The following is a 21,496-nucleotide window of genomic DNA, read 5'->3' as shown; positions in this document are numbered from 1 at the left end:
TGGCTACTTACTATGACTGGCTGGGCCCGAGAAATCACCCTCCGGAGCGCAAGAAAAGAAAAGCCCGCCCGCCATGATAGTGATTTCATCTCCATCTCCAATGCCACAACGATTCCTCCACCTCAGCCTCCGCCATTCTACACGCGGGCCCCCCAAGTCTCCGAGTCTCTCCTATCGATCCATTCCTCGCTCACCCGCCGCGGGTCAACGCTTCATCCCCAAACCCCTCAACAGCCAGCAACAAGTCCGCTTCGAGAGTCGCAGATATCGCAATCACGTCAAAGAGTTCCAACAATGGACAATCACGAAGGAAGATCTACACCAGGATCCGGTGACGCTCGCGAAAATCGTAAAAAAAGGAATCTGGGCCGTTCGGAGTGGAGGTATGTTCTTTTTGTGTTTCCCCCAAAAAAAAAAAAAAGATCTACTGAACTTGTGGAGGGGGGGGAGGGGAGGAGGGCTGCGGCCGCGAAACTTTTTTCAAGCTGACATTTTCATCCACCCAAGCAAGTCGTCAAACGATAGATAAACGTGCTCGCAACGAAGAGGAGCAGGAGGTCAAGCGCCAGAAACTCGAGAATGGCGAGGAGGTGCAGGCGCCCGTCTATGCGACGCAATTCTCCCAAGAGGATATCGAGAATGAGCAACGGCGGCCGAAGAAGAAGGTTGCGGTGTTGATGGGATATTCCGGCACGGGGTATAAGGGCATGCAACTGTGAGCACCTTCGCCAGCGGGTAAATAGGTGAAGAGCTGCCAGCTAATGCGCTTTCGTTGCGAAAACAAAGGAGCACCACCGAAAAGACCATCGAGGGCGAATTGTTCACGGCTCTCGTCGCCGCCGGCGCCATCTCCAAGGCCAACGCCACGGATCCGAAGAAGTCGTCGCTGGTGCGCTGCGCGCGCACCGACAAGGGCGTGCACGCCGCCGGAAACATCGTGTCGCTGAAGCTGATCGTCGAGGACCCGGACATCATCCAGAAGATCAACGAGAAGCTGAGCCCGCAGATCCGCGTCTGGGACATCCTCGTCACCAACAAGTCGTTCAGCAGCTACCAGCTGTGCGACTCGCGCATTTACGAGTACCTGATCCCCACGCACTGCTTCCTGCCGCCCCACCCGGGCACCTTCCTGGGCAAGCAGCTGGTCGAGTTCGCCGAGCAAGAAAACGACATGGAGGGCTACCGCGCGCGCCAGGAAGAAGTCGCCGGGTTCTGGGAGGAAACCGACGAGAAGATCATCCGGCCGATCCTCGAGAACACGCCCGAGGAGATACGCAAGCTCGTCGAGCAAGCCCTGCACATAAACGATGACCAAGACCCGGAACAAGAACCCACCCCGAAACCATCGGACGAAACCACCACCACGACGACATCCGAAACAACCTCCGCCGACGAAGCCCGCCGCCAACAGATCATCAGCACGGTGAAGACCATCAAACAAGCCTACCTGAAAGCCAAGCGGGCGTACCGGATCTCGCCGACCCGACTAGCACGCGTGCAGGCCGCGCTGTCGCAGTACGTGGGCACGAACAACTTCTGGAACTACACGATCCAAAAGACGCACAAGGACCCGTCCTCGAAGCGACACATCAAATCGTTCAACGTCTCGGCCTCGTCGCCGCTCCTCATCAACGGCACCGAGTGGCTCAGCCTCAAGGTCCACGGCCAGAGCTTCATGATGCACCAGATCCGCAAGATGGTCGCCATGGCCGCCATGGCCGTGCGCGCCGGCTGCGAGCCCGCCCGCCTCATCCGGGAGTCCTACGGTCCCACCAAGATCGCCATCCCCAAGGCCCCCGGGCTGGGCCTGCTCCTCGAGCGGCCGGTGTTTGATGTGTACAACAAGAAGGCCGTCGAGACCAGCAAGCAGCCCATCAACTTCGACAACTACAAGACCACCATCGACGAGTTCAAGCAGCGCGAGATCTACGACCGCATCTTCCGCGAGGAGGAGGAGACTAATGCGTATGTTTGCCCTTTCCTTGTCTTGTCTTGCTTGGCCTTTAAACCCCGCCCCCCTAAAAAAACAAGGTGGGCATTCCAAGACTAACACACCCACAGATTCTCCGCGTTCTTCGGCCACCTCGATCACTACTCCTCCAAGGAATTCCTCTACGTCACCTCCGGCGGCATCCCCGCCGCCAAGATCACGCCCGTCCCCGGCGCCGTCGAGGAAGGAACCGCCACCGATGCGAATGCGGTGAAGCAATCGCAGAAGGACGCCTTGGCGCAGATCGAGGATGAGTCCGAGGATGAGGAGGGGGCGACCAAGGCGAATATCGATCAGAGTGGTTGAGTTTTGATTTGGGTGTTTGGCCCAATCAAGGAGCTTGCGTGGGGCTCGAAAGGTTGGAAGGGTTTGAGAGGAGTAGATGTAGACGCCTCTCCAAAGGAAAAAATAAAAAATAAAGAATGAATCAAACAATATATATTTTGTCTTCTTTTCTGCTTCTCTACCAGGAATTCGGAAATTAGATATATGTACAGAATAGAATGTAGAGAATGTGCGGAGCCCAACGATCGTACTACCAAACGTAGAATTATATATAATACCTGAGGTTGCTCTTTCGGCGTGCGTATGACGCCTGAGTTCATCGGGTCACATGACGTGAAAACGGAACTGCGACCATGTAACCACCGCGGACACAAGCGACTATTCTTTCCAAGTCTTACGCAGACAAAATTACACCCAATAGAACAATATATTACCGCATTATGATACATGAAAAGATCAAGATTCATTATGAACTTGTGAAGGAAAGACGCTATGTATCAAGTACGGCACCGCAAGGACAAAAACAAGAGCGACAACGCTGAATGCACAAGGAGATTTTCAAAGGGTCAAAGGCTATCAGACAAGAAGCAGAAAAATGCAGCAGCGCAGGCTTTGGACTCCGACACCAGGAAGATAAGCACAAGAACGACAATGAATAAACAAGCAGATTTGAATGGGACATATCGCGAGAATACACAACAAAAAATGCAGAACGTACAAGCCGAGCAGCGCAATTGCCACTGCTCCTACCACTCACTCACTCACGCACGCGTCTAGAACATCAAGGACCGGGTCTTCTGTCGTCGAGCATCCGCACCGCGAACGTCCGGCTGAGATTGGGTGTGCTTGTGTCGAGGTTTGGAAGCCGAGGTCGGCGCCGGCGCCGTCGGCATCGGAATGGACGAGGTGGGTTTGGCAGGAGGCGGAGGAGGGATTTGACTGAGACGACGTTCGGCAGCAGAAGGAGCAGGAGGAGCAGGAGGAGCAGGAGCAGGAGCAGTAGGGGCAGCAGGAGCGGAAGCAGCAGGGGCGGCAGCGGTGGACTCCCGCTTCACTTTCATACTCCGCTCCCGCTTAAGGACCATCTCGGTCCAGAGCTTGGCCTGGCTGCTTCCCGAAGATCCTTTGCCCACCGTATCGGCAAGGACCTTCATCCATCCGTCCTTGTCGGCCGCGCTGTCAGCGTAGAAATCAATCACTTCGCCGTTGCCGAAGCGAATACGGAACCCTTCCTCCACGAACATATAACCTTCCTCTTCCTCAGCAAACGCAGACTTGCGACGGCCACCACCCCGGGTGGTGGTCTCTTTCTGCATCAGCGAAGATCGGTCATCAATCAACTTGACTGCCTTCGAAAGGTTGATCGTGGCACGTGGTTGACGGGTGGTCTCGTGGTAGGCGGTCAATTTGGATCCCTGAAGCTTAAAGAAGCGACGACGCCAGTACTATGCCATCGACATCAGCAAAAGCCACACCTAGTGCATCTCAAAGGGGACTTACCGGGCAGTCACCACCCTGCTGTGACAAAAATCCCTCGAAACTACGAGCAGAGACGCTCTCCGCCTCACGCATTTCCCGAATGCAGGCATTCATGCTCTTGGGCATATCCTCCTCCTTGGCACCCTTGGGCTTGGGGACAAACAACAGCTGGAGCTCCAGCTTTCCAATCTTATAAGGAGGTCTTCGCTGAGAAGTCGTACTTGTCGTACTCTTCTTGCTCTTGACACTGCTCGGCTGCTCTTCAACCGCCCATTCATTGAAGCACGCAATATCAACATTGTAGGGCCGACCATAGGCGTGTTTCTCATGATCGCTAAGAGAAACATATGCGCGCGCAAAACTGCCATCTCGGGCGACCAAAGTCCTCAATCGCTCCCACACAGGAGCGTTGACATCTTTGGCTTTATTTTGCTGGTTGGCAAGTTGCTGCTTCATCTCGAGCTCCTTGCGCTTGCGCGGAGAAGCAAACACACGGCTGAATGTGGAAGTCTTGGGGCGACTAGGCGAGGCAGTAGGGGCAGGCTCCTGCACTCGAAACTTCTCCTCATCTACCTTCATTTGCAAGGTCAGCTGGAACTCAAGGTCCTGTTGGACAATGAGCTCGAACTCCTGGCCGATGGGCGCTGTCTTGCCTAGTTCCAACCAAGAGGTGGTGACACAATGCAGGCCGTTGTCCAAAGTAAGGGCAAAGTACGATCTCTCACCTACAGTCTGGTTAGCGGCGAATGGACCACAAAACTGATCGCAAGTTTCAATACTTACCTCGTGGCAGAGGCAGATCGAGGTATTTCATACCAACAACCTTGACGAAAAGACGACCTCGCTCTTCACCCTCTTCGAGAGCGCCATTGAGAGCAGGCTCCGCCTCCTCGATCGTGGTTGTCGGCTCCTGGACGCTGCTTTGCTGGCCTGGGAGCGGCGGTACCGGGCCTGACGTAGCCTTCTTTCGAACCACTCCGCTGGCCGTTCTCATACTCGCCCGGCGAGTCTGACCGTTCCAGGGTACAGTGGTCCAAGTCTGCTGGCTGGCCTTACGCGGCGTGGGCGCGGCGCGTGTGGCTCGAGATTCAGCTGGATCTTCTCCTGGAGTTGGCACAGTGTCGTCTTCGGTGCTGCTGCTCGCAATGATAACCTTGGTATTGTGCCGCATAAGATAACCTCTCTGTTTGGGGTGATTATTATTAGTCCGCTGTCTCGAACTCAAGAACTGGGGGGCTGGTCCATGCTTGGGTGCTTCCGGGCCGTGGAGACGCAGTTGGGAGAGGGAATGTTCAAACGCCACCTTTTGAGATTCAATGACCCTATCGAATTCTTTGTCCAATCCAAATCCAAGGCTCTCTTCTTCCTGGATGCTGAACGGAATGTCCAGCTTCACAAGACTACTCTGTCTTTGATTCTCCTGCACGGGTGGAGGTAGTGATGGCACGGCATCACCCGGTGCTGACGCCTGGGATTCGTTGGATTCCTGTTTTGTAAGGTATGGCATTGGCGGTGGCACCTGCCCGCTAATTTTCCGGCGAGTGGCTGCCATCTGTTCCATATCGGCTGGGGTCAGTGAGGGACGCGTCTTGAGGCGAGTTCCTGGTGCTTTGACTGTGGCAATCGGATCCGGAACACTCTCGTCTGGCGAGACCTCGCGATCGCTCTGCTCGTCAGCCACAGGGTGTCGAACGACAGAATCAGGGGTAGAAGGCTCCGATATTTGATTCTGGCTATCCGGCGTCGATGGGCGCTGAAGTGACTCTCGCATGGCGGCCATCTTATCAGCAGACCTTTCCTCGCTGATGGTAGATACCTGCGACTCATCAAGTGATTCATCGACTGACTCATCAATCGGCTCATTAGCGGTCTCATCAGCTGGGGCATCAACAGTAACATTGACCGGCGTCTCTTGTGTCTGCACGGTAGCAAGTGGTGTGGATTGCCTGTCATCAAAGTCGTGCGAGTCATCTTCCTCTAGCACGGACACCTCTTCCGGAGGTTGGCTGGAGTAACGACTTTCGTCATCATCCATCTTATCCTTTAAGCTTTGCGAAGAAGACTGCTCCGAGTTTACGTTTTCGTAGTATTCTGGAATGTCATAAAGAGAATCATCATGCTCTTCGGGCTTGATGATCACACTGCTGGTCTCATCGTCATCGTCGTCGTCATAGTCGTGGCTATCATCATGATCGTGCTCCATGGAAGGAATTGGGACGTCCGGGTCATAATCGAAGTAATGGTTGGGGCTAGACTCCGCCTGAGAAGCATCCTCAAAGGAGTCATCCAGGAAGCTCTCGCTCTTACGCAGATCTCGGAGAATCGAATCCCTCGAGATGCGCGGAGGGGTGTAAACATCTGCGTCGTCCTCCGCTGCAGTATCTGTTTCCTGAGTGGCAGGGGCCTCCTTGACTGCAATCTGCTCCTGTGGCTCCTCGGGAAGAGCCTTGGGTGTCTCCGGGCCATCCAGTTCGATTTCCTCAGTTATCGGCTCCTTCTTCTCGATCATCATCAGACGCAGCCTCTCTTCCAGGGACATATGGCCATGGTTCCGTTCCGTGATGTCGGATTTGCTGTAAGATGCGGGGGCTGGTGGAGAAGGAAGAACGCGTTGGTTCCCACTTCCAAGCTCAAAAGCGGCCGTCATCTTTCCCGGCGATCCACGCTGAGGGGATTGAGGCCGGTTAGTGGGAGGGAGAGGAGGAAGGGGACGGCGATCAACATTTGAATCCAGTGACTCCACCCGGGCATGCTGCATGGGATGCTCTTGCTGGGAGGACGGGCGGGGGATGGGGCTATGATCTTCGTCATCCGCGGTGAACTGACCCCCCCCCTCTTCGACCAGTTCGTCATTCGCAGATTCAGGGCTCATATAGCGCCAGTCCTCTGGCAGCACCACTGGTGTTTTCTCAAGGTCTTCCAGGGATGCGTCGAAGCTGTCGTCGCGCTCGAGCGAGGATTCCCGATCGAAGCTGATATCGTTCTCATTTTCCTCGGAGTCATAGCTACCTTCGCGGGAGTCGGAGGCGACGGAGGATGGATCCGGAGTTGTCATCTCATATTCGTTGACCTGAGGAGGAGCCGCATCGAATGTCACGCTTTTAGCATGTCGACTACCGTCGATGTCCGACCAGATCTCGTTCTCGGGGTCGAAAGCAGCGTCCTTACCACCGAATCGACTAGCCCGGGACAGCGAGGATTTTGCCGGGGCAACCTGGTCCTTGCTCGGGGAAGGGGGCCGCGGGCCGACCGGGTTGGTGTCCTGGGGGTCGGGCTGCTGTGCTGGTGGTGGGTTCTGCGCTTGCCTCTGGGATGATCGATTGAGGGCCAAAGGTCGCTGTGGAACATAGACTTGCGTGGGGTCATACTCTGCATTGTGGTCGCGGAACATGTTGTTATTCTTGACCCTGGAGGCGCGCTTCAGGTTTTCCAAAGACGGGCGCTTGGAGGGAGTATATGTCGAGACATCAGGATCATAGAGGTTCTGGTTCTCTGAGCCTCTATGGAAGGGAGATCCTGATTCCCGACCCTGCCAGAAGAGACGCGGTGACGCTGGCGCCTCATAGGGCGACGCATCGTGTGTTTTCATCATCTGCAGTTGGTTGGTCAGCCCAGCGCGTCCATCACCGACTCGCGGGAGCCACGCACCTTGGTGGATTGGTTCCAGCTGGGGGAGTTTCTGCGTTGAGCCATTGGGCTCACTTCTGATAGCGGACTTTGCCCGGGATTGCTGGTCATCTTGGTGGAAACCCACAATCAGAGGCGTAAGGATGGAATGCAGCAGGAACGAGGCGTCGGGAGGGAAAAAACAACGCTGGCAGCTGAATCAGCAACTGTCCATGCAACACCACCTAGCAATGCAAGGTCGCTGCAACGAGGTTTCATCCCTTGCGGGATGAAGAACGCGCTCAGAGCTGGAGCGGCCTACGATTTGGGGATGGGGACGGAACGGGGACGGGGGGAGGAAAAGCACCCACACACAGAGAGAGAGAGACGCGCTGATAAGCCGAAGACAAGAAGAAACAGCCAGCAAATCCAGGAATGCAGGGAGAACAATGGCGTCGCGATTACTTCAAAAAGGCGTTTGCACAGCACATGGGTAAATGGTGGTAATGGAAGAAAAGAGGAATGAATAAGGTTGCGTCACCAACTGCAGCCAATTCGTCAAGTCAAGTGTCTTGTCGCGATTCGCGATCAAACGAAGGAAGTAGTAAGAAGTATACTGTAAAATGTAACCTGTAACCTGTAACTTAACAATCAACAAGCCAAGGCTGATGGGATGCGATAAGAGAAAGAAAAACACAGGCCAATCCACCAAACGAATCAACGAGAGGAAGACAGAAAGAAAGGCAGTGAATACTTGGTTGCTCGCTGGGATGAAAGTAGAAAGTAGAAAGTGGGAAGTAGAAGCAAGAAGAAGAACGAAGAGAGAAAATCAAAACACAACGAAATTTAGATGAAGAGGAACGTGTTTTGCCCGATAAATAATAACTTAAGTAGGTACCCAGGTAGGCACGGGGCAGCAGCAGTCAAGATCCCGATCGATTGATTGATTGACTGATTGATTGACGGGGCTGGTTGATCACAACTCAACTCAACTCAACTCAACCCAATTCGAGATCTTGGAAAGTTGGACGGGCAAAGAGTGGAAAAGCGAAAGCAGTGACTGCCGTGACTGCCGGGACTGCAGGGACTGCAGCAGGGGAGGGGGGATGTTGATGTCTGGTTCGGTGACGGCAGTTTCTATGGCAACTCCACAATAAAGCCTCGAGCCTTGGTTTGCCTTGATGGGAGGTGGAAAGAGTGGGGTTTCAGTTTCAGCTGAGGGACTCGACCAGGCAAAGCAGCCACAGCCCAGTTGGCAGAACAACTACGTAGTTGGGTTGCCTGGCGGCCTGGCGGCCTGGCGGCCTGGGGCACAACCTGTCACGATCGCCCTAGTCCCAATCCAGTCTTAGCGCTCGGATCAGTGACCTGGTCCAAGCGCCTGCCCGATTCGGCCGGAGCCTGCTGAATCTTCTCCGCCACTCACTCACTGCAGTTCCAACTTACTCCGCTGCAGTTCTGCAGTTCTCCGTCCATCCTCATTCTTGCAGCTTCGGGACAATTCGACCGACTCGTGCTCTTCACCTTTCCCTTTTTCCTCTCTCTCTCTCTCTCTCTCTCTCTCTCTTTCTCTTTCTCCCCTTTCCCTTCCTCTCCTCCCTCTTTCCTGCGTCTCCTCAAATTCCTCCCTCCCTCCCTCCCTCAGGATGAATCGTCTTGGCCGTTCATCTCTGCCACTCCGGCCCAGAGTATGTCTGCTCTGTCAAACCCGAACCACCATACCCTCCATTACCTCCACCCTTTCGCCCTTAACCGGATGGCAGGCCATCCGTGGTATCGGACGGAGACCAGAACGACGCGGAAAGAAGAGTCGCCATGCTCTGTCCTCGAACGTGTCTCGAACCTCACTAGCTCCTCGCGCGTCGCGGGAGAGAAAGGGACCCTGGGGCGGCACGAACATCACCCAGGTGCCGGAGGAGCTTGCCTCCCGCTCCCGGACGAGGGACAGCCGGGGGGCCAGCCGGGGAGACAGAGACCCCAGGAAGGATGGCGGTAAAGACAAGGGTAGCAAACCGGAGAGCCCTCTATACAAGGCCTTGAAGATGCAAACCGCATTGGCGCCGGTGTCCTACGCCCAGCGCACCAAGGTCAAGGAGAGAATCGCCGAAATCACCAGCTTTGATCATTTCCCGCTCATCTCGGTCGTCCACCACTCGATCTCTTCCCAGGCGCTCCCCGGGCTGACGGATCTCATGCCCACCCCGATCCAGCGGGTTGCGATCCCCGAACTCCTCAAGGACCCGCTCCCGCCACTGGGCGCGCCGCCGAGCAGCGACCCCCAATACGAACAGTACCTCCTGGCCGCGGAGACCGGTTCCGGCAAGACCCTGGCATACCTGATCCCGCTGCTGGACAACTTCAAGCGCCTGGAGGCGGCCGAGGCGGCCCACGAGAAGAAAGAGGAGGAGGCCAAGCAGCGCGAGAAGGAGCGGGAGCTGAAGACGAAGAACCGGGCGTTCGACATCGCGCCCGAAGAGCCCCCGCTATCCAACGCGGCCCGGCCGCGCATGGTGATCCTGGTGCCGACCTCCGAGCTGGCCTTCCAGGTGGGCGACAAGCTCAAGGCCTTCTCGCACACGGTCAAGTTCCGGTCCGCGGTGCTGGCCTCCAACCTGACGCCGCGGCGGATCAAGAACGGCCTGTTCAATGAGAAGGGGGTCGACATCATCGTGACGACGCCGCACCTGCTGGCCTCGATCGCGGAGAAGGAGCCGTACGTGCTGAGCCGCGTCAACTACATGGTGCTCGACGAGGCCGACAGTCTCCTGGACAAGTCCTTCTCGCCCATCCTCAACGAGATCATCAGCAAGGCCACCCCCTCCCTCCACAAGCTCGTCCTCTGCTCTGCCACCATCCCGCGCGGCATGGACGCCACCCTGCGCAAGCGTTGGCCCGACATCAAGCGCCTGACCACCCCGAGCCTGCACGCTATCCCGCGCCGCGTCCAGCTGGGCGTGATCGACGTCCAGAAACCCCCCTACAACGGCAACCGCTCGCTCGCCTGCGCCGACATCATCTGGTCCATCGGCAAGGCCGGCGACTCCGGCGGCGACGACCTGGGGCCCGGCCAGGCCCGCTCGCAGGACAAGCGCATCCTGGTGTTCGTCAACCGCCGCGAGGACGCCACCGAGGTCGCGCAGTTCCTGAAGAGCAAAGGCATCGACGCCAAGGCCTTCACCCGCGACGTCACCGACCGCAAGGAGCGCGAGATCCTGGCCCCCTTCACTGACTGGGCGCCGCCCATGACCGCCGCCCAGGTCCTGGAGGCGATGGAGACCGAGAAGAAGCGCCGCCGCGAGGACCGCTCCATCCCCTTCGTGAACGCCGGCGGCGACCCGTACGCCGGCCAGCCGCCCGAGAAGCGCCTCGAGAACGTCCAGGTCCTGGTGTCGACGGACATCGCCTCGCGCGGCGTCGACACCCTCGCCGTCAAGACCGTGGTGCTGTACGACGTCCCCCGCACCACCATCGACTTCATCCACCGGCTGGGCCGCCTCGGCCGCATGGGCAAGCGCGGCCGCGCCGTCGTCCTGGTCGGCAAGAACGACCGCAAGGATGTCGTCAAGGAGGTCCGCGAGGCCATGTTCCGGGGCCAGGCCTTGATCTAGGCCGCCTGCATTTTCCCTCACCCGCCCCCCCCCCCAAAAAAACCTGCATAATCTCTCTTATCAACTCCCTCCGATACAACTCTGTACCTTACGACTACTCCGGCGTTTCTTTATTTCTGAAAAGGTGGACTCTTAAAAGCAAAAATGGGACGCAGGCAATTTAATCTCTCTCGGCATGGAAACGTTTCATTGATATCATACACTACTAGACCTGCATTTTTTTCTGGCCTTTTTTTTTTTGCAATCCGGGGATTGGGGATCGGGGGAAAGGATATGTATTATAACCCTTATGTATAGTCTCTCATAGATTTCTACTCAACACTGACTTCTGTACTGTGTACTCACTCAACTCTTCTCACTCAGCCGTTAAGATAGAGAACCTCTTCCACGCACTTCACTCGCGTACTAACCCTCTCACCACCGTGAATGACCCACGACCCATGACCTTACATACCCATTCCACAACCCACACCTATCGAACCCAACCCACCACAAAGAAACACACATCACTTTTACCCCACACAAACCGAAGCCCGCACACCATCTTTCCTTCCCCCTCCTCCCAAACAGGAACTGTATACGCATACCCAAGCAGGCTAAACAGGAACCCTCCCCGCGACCGCCCTCCAAAACGCACACCGTCTCGGCAGCTCGACCAACCTCACATTCTCGAACCCGTCCACCTCCACCACAAACTCCTGGCCCGTAGTACGGAGCAGCGGGACGCCGGGTTGCGACGCATTCGTCAATTTGTGCGCGTCGGGGTTTCCTGTCTGGAAGAAGCTGGCGAAGGCGCCGGCGTAGCCGTCGTAGATGAGGGGGTCGGATTGTTGGATGGCGTTTACTTGGTTCCACTACCGCCAACAAACAAATTAGGGATCTGGGATGTAGTTTTCGGGGGGAACCAACAAAAAGGGTAGACTCACCCACTCGGTGTCACTGCCGTGCTTGGCGGGCGAAATGGTATATTCCCCGAGGTACCCGTTGGTCCCTGCGGCGGAGGCGACCCAGTAGGCCGGGCAGGCGAGGACCAAGTCTCGGTAGATCAGGCCGGCGCGGACGAGGGTCGTGTTGTAGTCGTCGACCGTCTCGGTGCTGCCTACCGGCGGGTAGTACTGGGATTCGAGGAGGCTGATCTCGTGGGAGGTTAGGCCGGGGACAAACCCGGAGACCCAGGACTGGAAGCTGGCGAGCGAGGAGTTGAAGCCCGTGGATGTGGTGGTGGTCGAGCCCAGGCCGGCTGGGACGAAGTTCTCGCCCTCGTGGGAGTTGTACATGCCCCAGATGAAGTCCGTGGGGAGGGTGCCGCGCGCGGTGGCCTTGCTGAGGGTGTCGATCAGGAATTCGCCGTCGATGACGGGCGCCCAGGTGTAGGAGCTGGTGGTGTAGGTGTGGCTGGCGTCGATGACGAGGCTGGCGTCGCGGATGGTCTGCACGTCGACGGCCTTGAGGCAGCGCAGAGAATCTTTCACTGTGGAATTGCCGCAGCCGGTCAGATTCACCATCTGGGAGTAGATGGCTTCGGCTTGGGGCGCGTTATAGGCGTAGGTCTTGGGCCAGAAGGGCGAGCTGGCGAGGGCTTTGCTGAAGAGCTTAGGCTGCTTGCCGCGGCCGTTCGCCAGGATCTGCGCGACGACGGACCCCGCGCCGGCCGACTGGCCCCAGATCGTTACGTTGTTCGGGTTCCCGCCGAAGTGGTGGATGTTCTTTTGGACCCATTTGAGGACATACTGTTGATCCAGCAGGCCCGGGTTGAGGTCGGAGGTGGACGAGTCTTTGATCGCTTGGCCTGGGAGGAATCCAAAGGCATTGGTGCGGTAGTTGGGATAGATCACGATATAGTCGTTGAGGGTGCTGACGTTGAGAGTTGGATAGGCGCTCGGGGGCAGGGTAAAGGATGCGCTACCTTCGATGAAGGCGCCGCCGTAGAAGACCACCAGCACAGGCCGATTCGCAGAGGCGACCTCCCAAGGCCGAGAGTAGAGTCCGAGGTATAGACAGTCCTCCGAGCCATTGACAGTGCGCTGAGGGCACATATCGAAGGCCTGATTACTGTCATAGGTGCCATTTGTAATGCTCAGTGGGGTTTGGGGAGCTCGAAACCGATTTTCGCCCGTTGGGGGTGCTGCAAAGGGGATTTTCCGGAAATAGGACAGGTTATAAGTCGCGTCATACCTGCCTTGGAAGACTCCATAGTCGAGAGTCACCAGAGGCGCCTCGTAGGCGTTGATCGCAGACACGAACAGAGCTAGGAGGCACAAGACCCTGCGGGATATTGATCGCATAATCATGTTGGCATGCTTTGGTCACACGGTCGTACAGCGGGCATCTCAGTAGTCGGAGAAAGAGGAGGCTTTTAAGTACATCTTGGCCATGATGAGCGACCGTGGATCGGGTAGAAAGAGACCGAAGTTGTATTGACCTGCATATGCGGTGCAGGAACAATTAAAGAAATCCTTCGTCAGGTGTCATGAAAAACCGGGGAAGCGTGGCACTTCTTGTCTACCATTGGTGCGATTGAATTCTCCCTCACGATGCAGTCATGGCGAAAATGCGGAGTTGCAGGAGTTTGGCGGGGAAGCAAGGAGGAGAAGGCAGACACGCATGATTTGAAGACGCTGCGGGGGAATATCCGGCGAATTGCAGGAAAAGATCATCGATTCCAATCCCAGATGGCCTGGGTGTTGCGATAGGCCTTGTAAGCATACAACTAAGATCAGAAGCGGAACGCCGACCAGCACTGTACAGTGAAGCCCCTCCGGTCCAGAGGTAAAGTAAAGGGAGGAAATCCAGAAGAAAGGGAATAAATCAAAAGTATCGAATATGTCCATAGATAATAGCCGCCAAAAGCCGTCAAAGGTGTCAAACCGCTCATGCTCGTCATCATCCAACGCCTGGGTTCCACTGGGAATGGCTCCAGTTGTTCTCAAACGCCGTGCCCAAAAATCGCCCAAACCAATTATTATTCAAACATCGCCATCGTTAGTAGGTCATCCGCATTGCTCGGGTCCGCTGCCTGCTGGCTCGCGTGCTGCGACGCTCATCGCACGCCTCGCTCTCGTCTGTCTCCGTGCGTGGCTCCGACAGTTCCGGGGTCGGAGTCACGCCAAAACTGACACCGCGATCCTTGCGGGAGACACGGGCTTCTTCTTCAGGGGAAAGGAATCGATGGATGACCCGATGGTCCATGACCCGTTCTTCGTCGTCGTTGGGACCCTCCTTGTCAGTTTTGGGCCACTGGAAGCCATATAGCATCGAATGCCGTTCGCATCGACGACATTCACGTCTGGTCAGGTAGGAATCTTGCTGGACGAACCAGGCCGTACAAGTGCGGCAGTCTACCCACCGATCGTAAACCTGTGCGAGCAACCTAGGGGTCTTGGTATAGTCTCCGGGGACTCGAGCCCGCTGTGACTCGACCTCGACAGAGGGAACGACACCTCGCTTCCGCGCCTTGTTTAGTTTCTCGACCACAGTTCCAAGCTTCTCGTCTAGCTCCAAGGACCCGGATAAATCTGATAGGGCATCATGTTCACGAGACGCGAGATGCCTTTCTCCGTCGGGTTGACTTGCACCGGGGGTGGCAAGCTCATCTTTGCCAATCAGTACCGTATCTCGAACCGAAGCCTCGGTGGACTCCTCGATTTTAATCTGGACGGAAAATTCACCAATGGAGGTTGCGACAGTGGACGCTGAGTGGTGAGATTCGTCCCCGGCAAGCGAGCTAGGAGACGTGCAGTCAGTGGCGCTGGGACTCTGGATGCAGACCTCACTGAGAGCTTCGCTTTTGAGTTCAGCTTTCCGGCTCCTGGTATTAGGTGCTGAGGAACCGGCGTTCGTAGACGACAGACCAGTCGCGGACTCGGGGGATGCGGGGGCGTCGGAAAGCAACAGCTCCGATCGCAGCTTCGAACTCTGTCGGGTGAATTTTGTGCGTTTGCGAGGGGTGGAGGATGGCGAGGGTTCGGATTCGGTATCGGGGGCATATTTGCGTTTCTGAGGGGTGAGAAGGCCAGTGTCCGCACAGGCAGGCTCGTCGCTGGGCTCGGAAGGCGCCCACCCATTCCGCACGGCACGTTCACACGTCAAGCACAGGCACTCGCAGTTGTCAATGCCAAAGTAGTCCTCGCCGTACGAGACCGTAATCTCCTCGCCAATATAAATGTCCCGGATCGCGACGACCTGCATCCCCTCCATGCCTCTCGTCACCAAGCGACCATTAGCATTACAGTCGTGGTTGGCGAAGCGCGCGGGGCCCAGGAAGAATGACGGGGTCTTCCTCCTGCTCGACATCACGATGCTAAAATCCTTCCTCTTCAGATCCAAGTCCTGCTCCTCCTCCCGGGTCATGGGCACCAAGGTGCCGCTGAGGTACTTGATCTCCTCACCTTGCTTGATGAACTTACGGGCGCAGATGGCCGCCTCGTGCTCGGTGATCAGGTAGCGATTCGTCGTGGTGACCTCGAAGGGCGAATCCGGCAGATACATCTGGATATATTTGCGTAAGTGTCGGGTGAACCACTCCTTTTCGCGGTCGTTTGGCAGCTTCGCCATGAATCGCTTCAGTCCGTCCATGGCCAGAAATTTCCGCTCGGCGGTTGGGACATCCTTCTTCACGATCACGTCGTGGAGCAGGATGTTCGCGATCTCATCGTCCTTGACCCGCCGTAAAGGAATGTATTTTGTCCGATTCTTTCGAGTATTCGTCCAGAAGTGGGCCTAAGAACGTACTACAGTCAACAAGCAGTGCAGGAGCAGCCATCCCCGGTCAGTGGACGTACACGGTCAACGAGCGCATCGGTTGCGACATCATCATAACTTGCCAGCCTTGCCAAAGTCAGACGGTCGCGACGCTCAGCGGAAGGACTCGATCTCGCCTTCGAAGACGGCATGATGTTCTGCGAGGGAGGGCAAATCCCATGTGAGGAAAGGAATTTGGTGCTCGAGTCAAGGAAGGGGACGTCGAAGGTGGAATCCGAAAGAGTGCGTCAATGCGTCAAGGGGAAGCGGCGGAAAGTCGGAGAAGAATCACAGTAAATGGATTCGGTACGGGGAAGCGCCAATTGGATGAGAAGGTTAATAATTAAGGGGGGAAAGACTAGAGAGTGAAGGACAGGAAATCCAAGAGAATTGACATGATGAACAAAGGAAACGAGCAGGGCTAGACAGAAGGTTAGCGCGCATGTAAGAAGAGCCGGGGGGGGGGGGGGGGGGGGGGGGGTGGATTGTGATTGTGGTGGTGGAGTGGAAAGATGTGTGATGGTGAGTGAGTTAGTAGTTACTAAAGTGAGTGAGGGAGTGAATTGGGAGGAACACACAGATTATGCCGCGCTGGTTGCCCATGCGATGAGCGGATGTCCATAATTTACTTACTTAGTATGTATGACTACCTAGTAAGACTATGGCTAACCTTGAAGTGACTAGTCTAGTCTAGTCTAGTCTAGTCAGTCTTTCAGTCAACATTCAGCCGCCGCCGCCGCCGCCTTCTTTCAAAGCGCCTGTGGTGCAGGCACAGTAAGTTACAGTACAGTAAGTTAACTAATGTTAAGTTAGTGAATCTAGTCCGGGGTCGGTCATCGGCGAAACCTGCCGGCCCGGGACTTTGCTGCTGCTGTGGCTGGGAAATCTTTCGGGCAGTCCAGCCCAAACCCGATTGACCACCCCCATCGAACTACTGTTCCCCCCCCCCCAGTTCAGGGCATTACAGTCACAATGATTCAACTTAAGGTATTTAAACAAAAATCTCTGGGCAATTCTGACCCCGAGATCGGGTTGCTGACGCGGGTGAGCAGACGATGCTGAACTGCATCGACAACTCGGGCGCCGCCGTGGTCGAGTGTGTCCAGGTCTTGAAGAAGAAGCGCCCCGCCACTGTTGGTATGTCTCTACGACCTCCGACCTTTCCTGAAGGTATCGCTAACAAAGTATTCTCCCCGATCTTAGGCGACCGCATCGTCGTGGTCGTTCAGAAGCAGCGTAACTTCGGCTCCGACTCGACAGGAAATTCCGGTATCGCGAACAAGGTCCGTCGTGGTGATATTCGTCACGCCGTCGTCGTCCGCGCCAGAAAGGAAATGCAGCGCCCCGATGGTTCGATCGTCCGCTTCGATGACAACGCATGTGTCCTGATCAACAAGGCTGGCGAGCCCATCGGAACCAGAATGAACGGTCAGTCCGGACCCATCAGTCACATAACACGGCTCAAGACTAATACACCCTACAGGCGTCGTGGCTACGGAATTACGAGGAAGACAGTGGTCGAAGATTTTGTCATTGGCGCCCATGCATGTATAAATTATACCTCCCGAAAGCGAATTGTTGTTTTTCACTTTGAATAGCTTGTACCAATAAACGGTTTGCATCTCTTTCTATTAAGATCTTCGCGGCTTTTTTGTTCCCCAAGCATCGCCATAACTCCACAGCAAATAGCAAGAAAAGAGACCAACATCGGGTATCAGGTCGTCAGAAATAGACACAAAACTCCAAGATTACATGAAGACATTGCCGCACGCGCAGCACACATAGTACAGTTTCTGAGAAGAGAAAAGACAAACAAAACGTCAGCAGCATGTTCGAGATGGGGAGATTGCAGGCAGAAGGCCTCACCATTCCGGTTTCCGCAGATCGCTGTTGCGACTGGAAGAAGACTGCTTCGGCTTCACCGCAGCTCGGGCAGAGCTTGTTGGACCGGGGAAGCTAATATCAAGAAAAAGGTGTGGGTTAGCCACAGAATCCCAAGGTTATGTGAAGGTGGCCGTTTGAACGGGAACCGAGTCCGGTCTCAGTTCATCATGAAGTCATCATAGTCCTCTTCCGACCATGACTCCTCCGACGATGACTCGCAGACAAAGCAGGTAATCTCTTCCCCGCAGTGATCACAGAAACCCGGGAGACAAACCGTAGGATCGGATCCCACATCTGTGGTGACACCAGCAGTGTCGCCGACTTGGGTGTTGAGTTTGTTTTGGTAGACGCAGTAGGAGGTGGCGGGCTCGCCGACATGGCAGGTTCGGCATGTGAACATCAAGCGGTTGTTGACGCGGTCTTCCTTGGGGTACAGCAAGTTGGAGCTAGACATTCTCATCAGCATTGAGTCAAGTGGGGGTAGATGGAAGGAGATGCGCCTACCATTCGCGACAGAAGCGAAAGTGAATCTGGTCGGCGCTCTTGGTTTCGCCGCCAGCGGAGGAGGCTGGGCTTGCAGACATTTTCGACGTATGGATAAGACGGTGAGTGACGGTAGTGGTTTGGAGGAAGATAGAAGGAGTGAGACGTTCTTGTGGTCTTAACGGAAGTGCAAGTAAAACGCTGTGAGTGAAAGAATGAAGCAGTGGCTGAATAGACTGGATGAGGGCTAAGGTATCGGAAGATAAGAGATGAGTGGGAGATGGAAGTCAGAAGAAAGAGGTGGAGCGGGAGCAACAACAGCGTGAGGTGGCCAGCCATGTGGAGGAGGTTGGTGGCACGGTTTGTGCTGTTTGCACTATTTGCACTATTTGCTGGGGGGTCCCTCTCGGTGTCTGTCTTCCCCCGCAGTTTGTCCCGCAGGCAGTCGGACCTGCAGAAAGAAACAAAGTCTATACACATCTCAGTTATCCCCGCTTTTCTTCTCAGCCTCTTTTTGTCAGCACATCAGACCTCATAGAGAACTATAAATTTCTCTTAGAGACACAACACACAAACGTTCACTACATTCATAATGGTATTCACACACTGTCCACATTCCTCTCAACCCATCTATACCCTCTGCAGTCATTGTTTCCCAAGCTTACTGCTAACACCCCATCTTCCACTACAGGTAGAAACCGGTCTTCCAGCAGGGTGGGAGGTTCGCCACTCCAACTCCAAGAACCTCCCTTACTACTTCAACCCGAGCACCAAGGAGTCCCGATGGGAACCCCCCGCCGACACGAACACCGAGAAGCTCAAGCTATACATGGCCGACTATCACAGCGGGCCTGCAGGAAACGGGATCGGCCAGGGTGAGGGAAAGATCCGTTGCAGCCACCTTCTGGTGAAGCACCGGGATAGCCGACGGCCCAGCAGCTGGCGGGAGGCCGAGATCACTCGGTCAAAAGAGGAGGCTATTGAGATCCTCCGCGGCCATGAGCAGCGCATCCAATCGGGCGAAGCTACCTTGGGCGACATCGCCATGTCCGAGTCGGACTGCAGCAGCGCCCGCAAGCGGGGTGATCTGTATGTGAACTTTCTTGAGATGTGTGACGCAGGGCTAATGTGTTTCTAGGGGATTCTTTGGACGCGGGGAGATGCAGAAGGAGTTCGAGGACGCAGCCTTCGCGCTGCAGCCGGGACAGGTCAGCGGTATTGTTGAGACCGCGTCTGGCGTTCATCTGATCGAACGGTATGCTTCGTGTGTTGAAGTGTAGTTGGTGTGTACTAACGATGTGTCTAGTGTCCAGTAAAGGCTTGGGGTTTAGCTCTTATAGTTGGATGAAAACATACCTTGCTTATAACATCAGATGCCGCTTCAGATTCATAGTGACGATTGCATTTAGTATTGATTCTAGTCAGTAACACAATGTCCGGGTGACGTTAATAGATGCCATGGAGGAAGTACGGTCTGAGAAAGATAGGGCTTGTGCTGCCTGTGGCAAGGATTCCTGCTCTCCCATAACTTCCAGTAACACACCACATTTGTGAATAACTCACTCGAACCGAATGGGCCATGAAGCTGAACACATTTCCAGAGACTGATCTCTCTCTTCCTCTCCACCTCTCTGTCTCCATCCTCCTCCATCTGTCCTCACCCTCACCATAAACCATCTCCACCCAACAACCATTTCAACCCACCTCACTCACCTCATCCAGAAACCAACCAACCGTCAACATCACCCCAAACATCACCCCCAGAAGCAAACAACACAACCACCAGAGAAAAATGTCCTACCTCTCCACCCGCACGCTGAACCCACCGCCCGGCTGCATAAACTGGGACCACCGGGCCCTGCAGCCCCCGCCCTGGGTGTTGACCATCCTGCCGCCGACCACCCGCAAACTCATCGACCACTGCTACCTACTCGCCTACAACAGCCTATGCGTCCAACGCCACGTGGAAACCTGCTTCGCCGCTCGCTACAAAGCCCTGTGCCCTGGTGCCTTTCCCAGCTCCAGCACCGATCCATCCATCAACCCCACAACACCAGCAGCCGAACCAGCCCCATCACCAGATACAGCTACAGCAGCAGCAACAGCAACAGCAACAGCACCCCCACCCAAACCCAACCCCGCCACCCTAATAACGCACACCCAATCCATCGACCGCCTCTTCAACTGGCGCCGCGACTACATCCCAGGCAGCCCGACGCTGGCGCCGTCGGCCAAGATCCCGCGGTCCGCGGTGCGGTTCCACGTCGACCGGGCAGCGTTCGCAGCGTACGCGGCGCGGTACACGGCGCAGCTGGACATGTACCTGACGACGTACTATCGGCGGTATCGGGAGGCGGTGGCGGCGGTGGAGCGGTCGATTGTGCTTCTCAGGAGCGGTGGCGGTACAGGTAGTAATGAAGCGGGGGAAGCTGGGCAGGGGGAAGCTGGCAGGAACGGGGACAAGGACGCTGAGAAGGCGCGCGAGATGCGGGAGCTCGACTGCCGGCAGCTGGAGTGGTGGTGGGGGACGGTGTTTCTGCGGGACATGATGCGGTGGGAGAGGCGGATTCCGTTGCTGCGGATGCCGGCGTTTGAGGTCGTTGTTGGGGAGGTGTATGAGGCCGTGAGGGGGGCGGTGGAGGAGGGGGAGGAGGAGGAGGTGGTTTGGGAGGAGGGGGGGCTTGGGGGGTATGATTTGAATTGTGGGCGTTAAGGGGGTTCAAGGCTGGTGGGCTGAGATCATTGGGAACAAGGGGAGGGAAAGAGGTGAGAAGTGAGAAGAGGTATCCGAACTGACTGGGATGTTCAAGGTTATCTAAGAAGATCGAACAGAAAGAAGTAATAGTGGTCGAGTTCATCAGGGGAAAGAAAGAGCATGGAAAGAGCACGGGAACATACAATGGCCGGACACAACCCAACCCAACACCATCCACCATCCACCAACTTCAACCTCAAACAATAACCAAATACTCTAAACTCCCATAATACTACTTAATACTAACATCCTCTCCTACCTACATGTACATATCTAGTTCAAATCACCACCTCTATCTCCAACCCCCCCACCCCCGACCCCAAAAACTCCTCACGTGAACCACCAACCCTAACTACCTGTCCAAAAACAACCGGAGATTCTCGACAACCTCATAGTCTCACCCCTATCACCAACCCCAAACCCCAACCCATTCACAACCCTCCGAATAAAGGACACCACCCTACAAGCTCCCCTCAAAATGGCAATGGAACCTCCAACCCGTGACAAAGACCCCAAAACAAAACCCATTGTCTTTCCCCCCTACCACCCAAACCCTCATCCCGTCATAAACAATATAAAACCAACCTCACCCCAACCACCACAACACACCAACAGAACCTCAACTCACCCACTTACCCATTCACCCAATAGTCACACCACACCTCC

The 21,496-nt window shown here is 55.7% G+C and overlaps 8 protein-coding genes across 8 annotated transcripts; 5 read left to right on the top strand and 3 right to left on the bottom strand.

Annotated features, from left to right (window-relative positions):
* The first annotated feature begins 103 nt into the window (after positions 1–103).
* BO95DRAFT_380648 (pseudouridine synthase PUS2) lies at positions 104–2,411 on the top strand. The gene is made up of 4 exons (XM_025583346.1): positions 104–383; positions 512–715; positions 787–1,965; positions 2,062–2,411. Exons 1-4 carry the CDS (start codon positions 295–297, stop codon positions 2,294–2,296), a joined length of 1,707 nt encoding a protein of 568 aa, XP_025446602.1. The 5' UTR covers positions 104–294; the 3' UTR covers positions 2,297–2,411.
* A 521-nt stretch (positions 2,412–2,932) lies between these two features.
* On the bottom strand, positions 2,933–7,492 carry bud4 (putative GTP binding protein (Bud4); the record flags this gene model as incomplete). Its single annotated transcript, XM_025591082.1, has 4 exons — positions 2,933–3,720; positions 3,776–4,479; positions 4,538–7,346; positions 7,403–7,492. The coding sequence occupies 4 exons, from the start codon at positions 7,490–7,492 to the stop codon at positions 3,049–3,051; spliced, it is 4,275 nt and encodes a 1,424-aa protein (XP_025446601.1). The 3' UTR covers positions 2,933–3,048.
* A 1,329-nt stretch (positions 7,493–8,821) lies between these two features.
* On the top strand, positions 8,822–11,015 carry mrh4 (ATP-dependent RNA helicase MRH4; the record flags this gene model as incomplete). The annotated part of the gene is made up of 1 exon (XM_025585602.1): positions 8,822–11,015. A coding segment is annotated over exon 1 (1,957 nt), but the record flags the coding sequence as incomplete, so codon positions are not given.
* Positions 11,016–11,296: 281 nt separating this feature from the next.
* On the bottom strand, positions 11,297–16,170 carry BO95DRAFT_470621 (putative carboxylesterase). The gene is made up of 4 exons (XM_025589532.1): positions 15,750–16,170; positions 14,054–15,687; positions 11,895–13,233; positions 11,297–11,822 (listed from the first exon to the last, which is right to left on the bottom strand). Exons 1-4 carry the CDS (start codon positions 15,858–15,860, stop codon positions 11,565–11,567), a joined length of 3,342 nt encoding a protein of 1,113 aa, XP_025446599.1. The 5' UTR covers positions 15,861–16,170; the 3' UTR covers positions 11,297–11,564.
* Positions 16,171–16,632: 462 nt separating this feature from the next.
* BO95DRAFT_511061 (mitochondrial 54S ribosomal protein uL14m) lies at positions 16,633–17,344 on the top strand. The gene is made up of 4 exons (XM_025591406.1): positions 16,633–16,695; positions 16,761–16,845; positions 16,912–17,136; positions 17,192–17,344. The coding sequence occupies exons 1-4, from the start codon at positions 16,681–16,683 to the stop codon at positions 17,260–17,262; spliced, it is 396 nt and encodes a 131-aa protein (XP_025446598.1). The 5' UTR covers positions 16,633–16,680; the 3' UTR covers positions 17,263–17,344.
* A 405-nt stretch (positions 17,345–17,749) lies between these two features.
* Positions 17,750–18,176, bottom strand: BO95DRAFT_427993 (DNA-directed RNA polymerase II core subunit RPB9; the record flags this gene model as incomplete). Its single annotated transcript, XM_025584824.1, has 2 exons — positions 17,750–18,038; positions 18,097–18,176. The coding sequence occupies 2 exons, from the start codon at positions 18,174–18,176 to the stop codon at positions 17,750–17,752; spliced, it is 369 nt and encodes a 122-aa protein (XP_025446597.1).
* Positions 18,177–18,667: 491 nt separating this feature from the next.
* On the top strand, positions 18,668–19,391 carry pin1 (peptidylprolyl isomerase ESS1; the record flags this gene model as incomplete). Its single annotated transcript, XM_025584823.1, has 3 exons — positions 18,668–19,164; positions 19,214–19,330; positions 19,382–19,391. 3 exons carry the CDS (start codon positions 18,668–18,670, stop codon positions 19,389–19,391), a joined length of 624 nt encoding a protein of 207 aa, XP_025446596.1.
* Positions 19,392–19,566: 175 nt separating this feature from the next.
* On the top strand, positions 19,567–21,103 carry BO95DRAFT_503203 (uncharacterized protein). The gene has a single exon (XM_025591081.1). The coding sequence runs from the start codon at positions 19,868–19,870 to the stop codon at positions 20,786–20,788; it is 921 nt and encodes a 306-aa protein (XP_025446595.1). The 5' UTR covers positions 19,567–19,867; the 3' UTR covers positions 20,789–21,103.
* The last annotated feature ends 393 nt before the right edge of the window (positions 21,104–21,496 follow it).

This window comes from Aspergillus brunneoviolaceus (genome assembly GCF_003184695.1).
Source record: "Aspergillus brunneoviolaceus CBS 621.78 unplaced genomic scaffold BO95scaffold_6, whole genome shotgun sequence".
In the NCBI taxonomy this organism is placed as follows: domain Eukaryota; kingdom Fungi; phylum Ascomycota; class Eurotiomycetes; order Eurotiales; family Aspergillaceae; genus Aspergillus; species Aspergillus brunneoviolaceus.
This window is presented reverse-complemented; position numbering and strand designations above follow the sequence as displayed.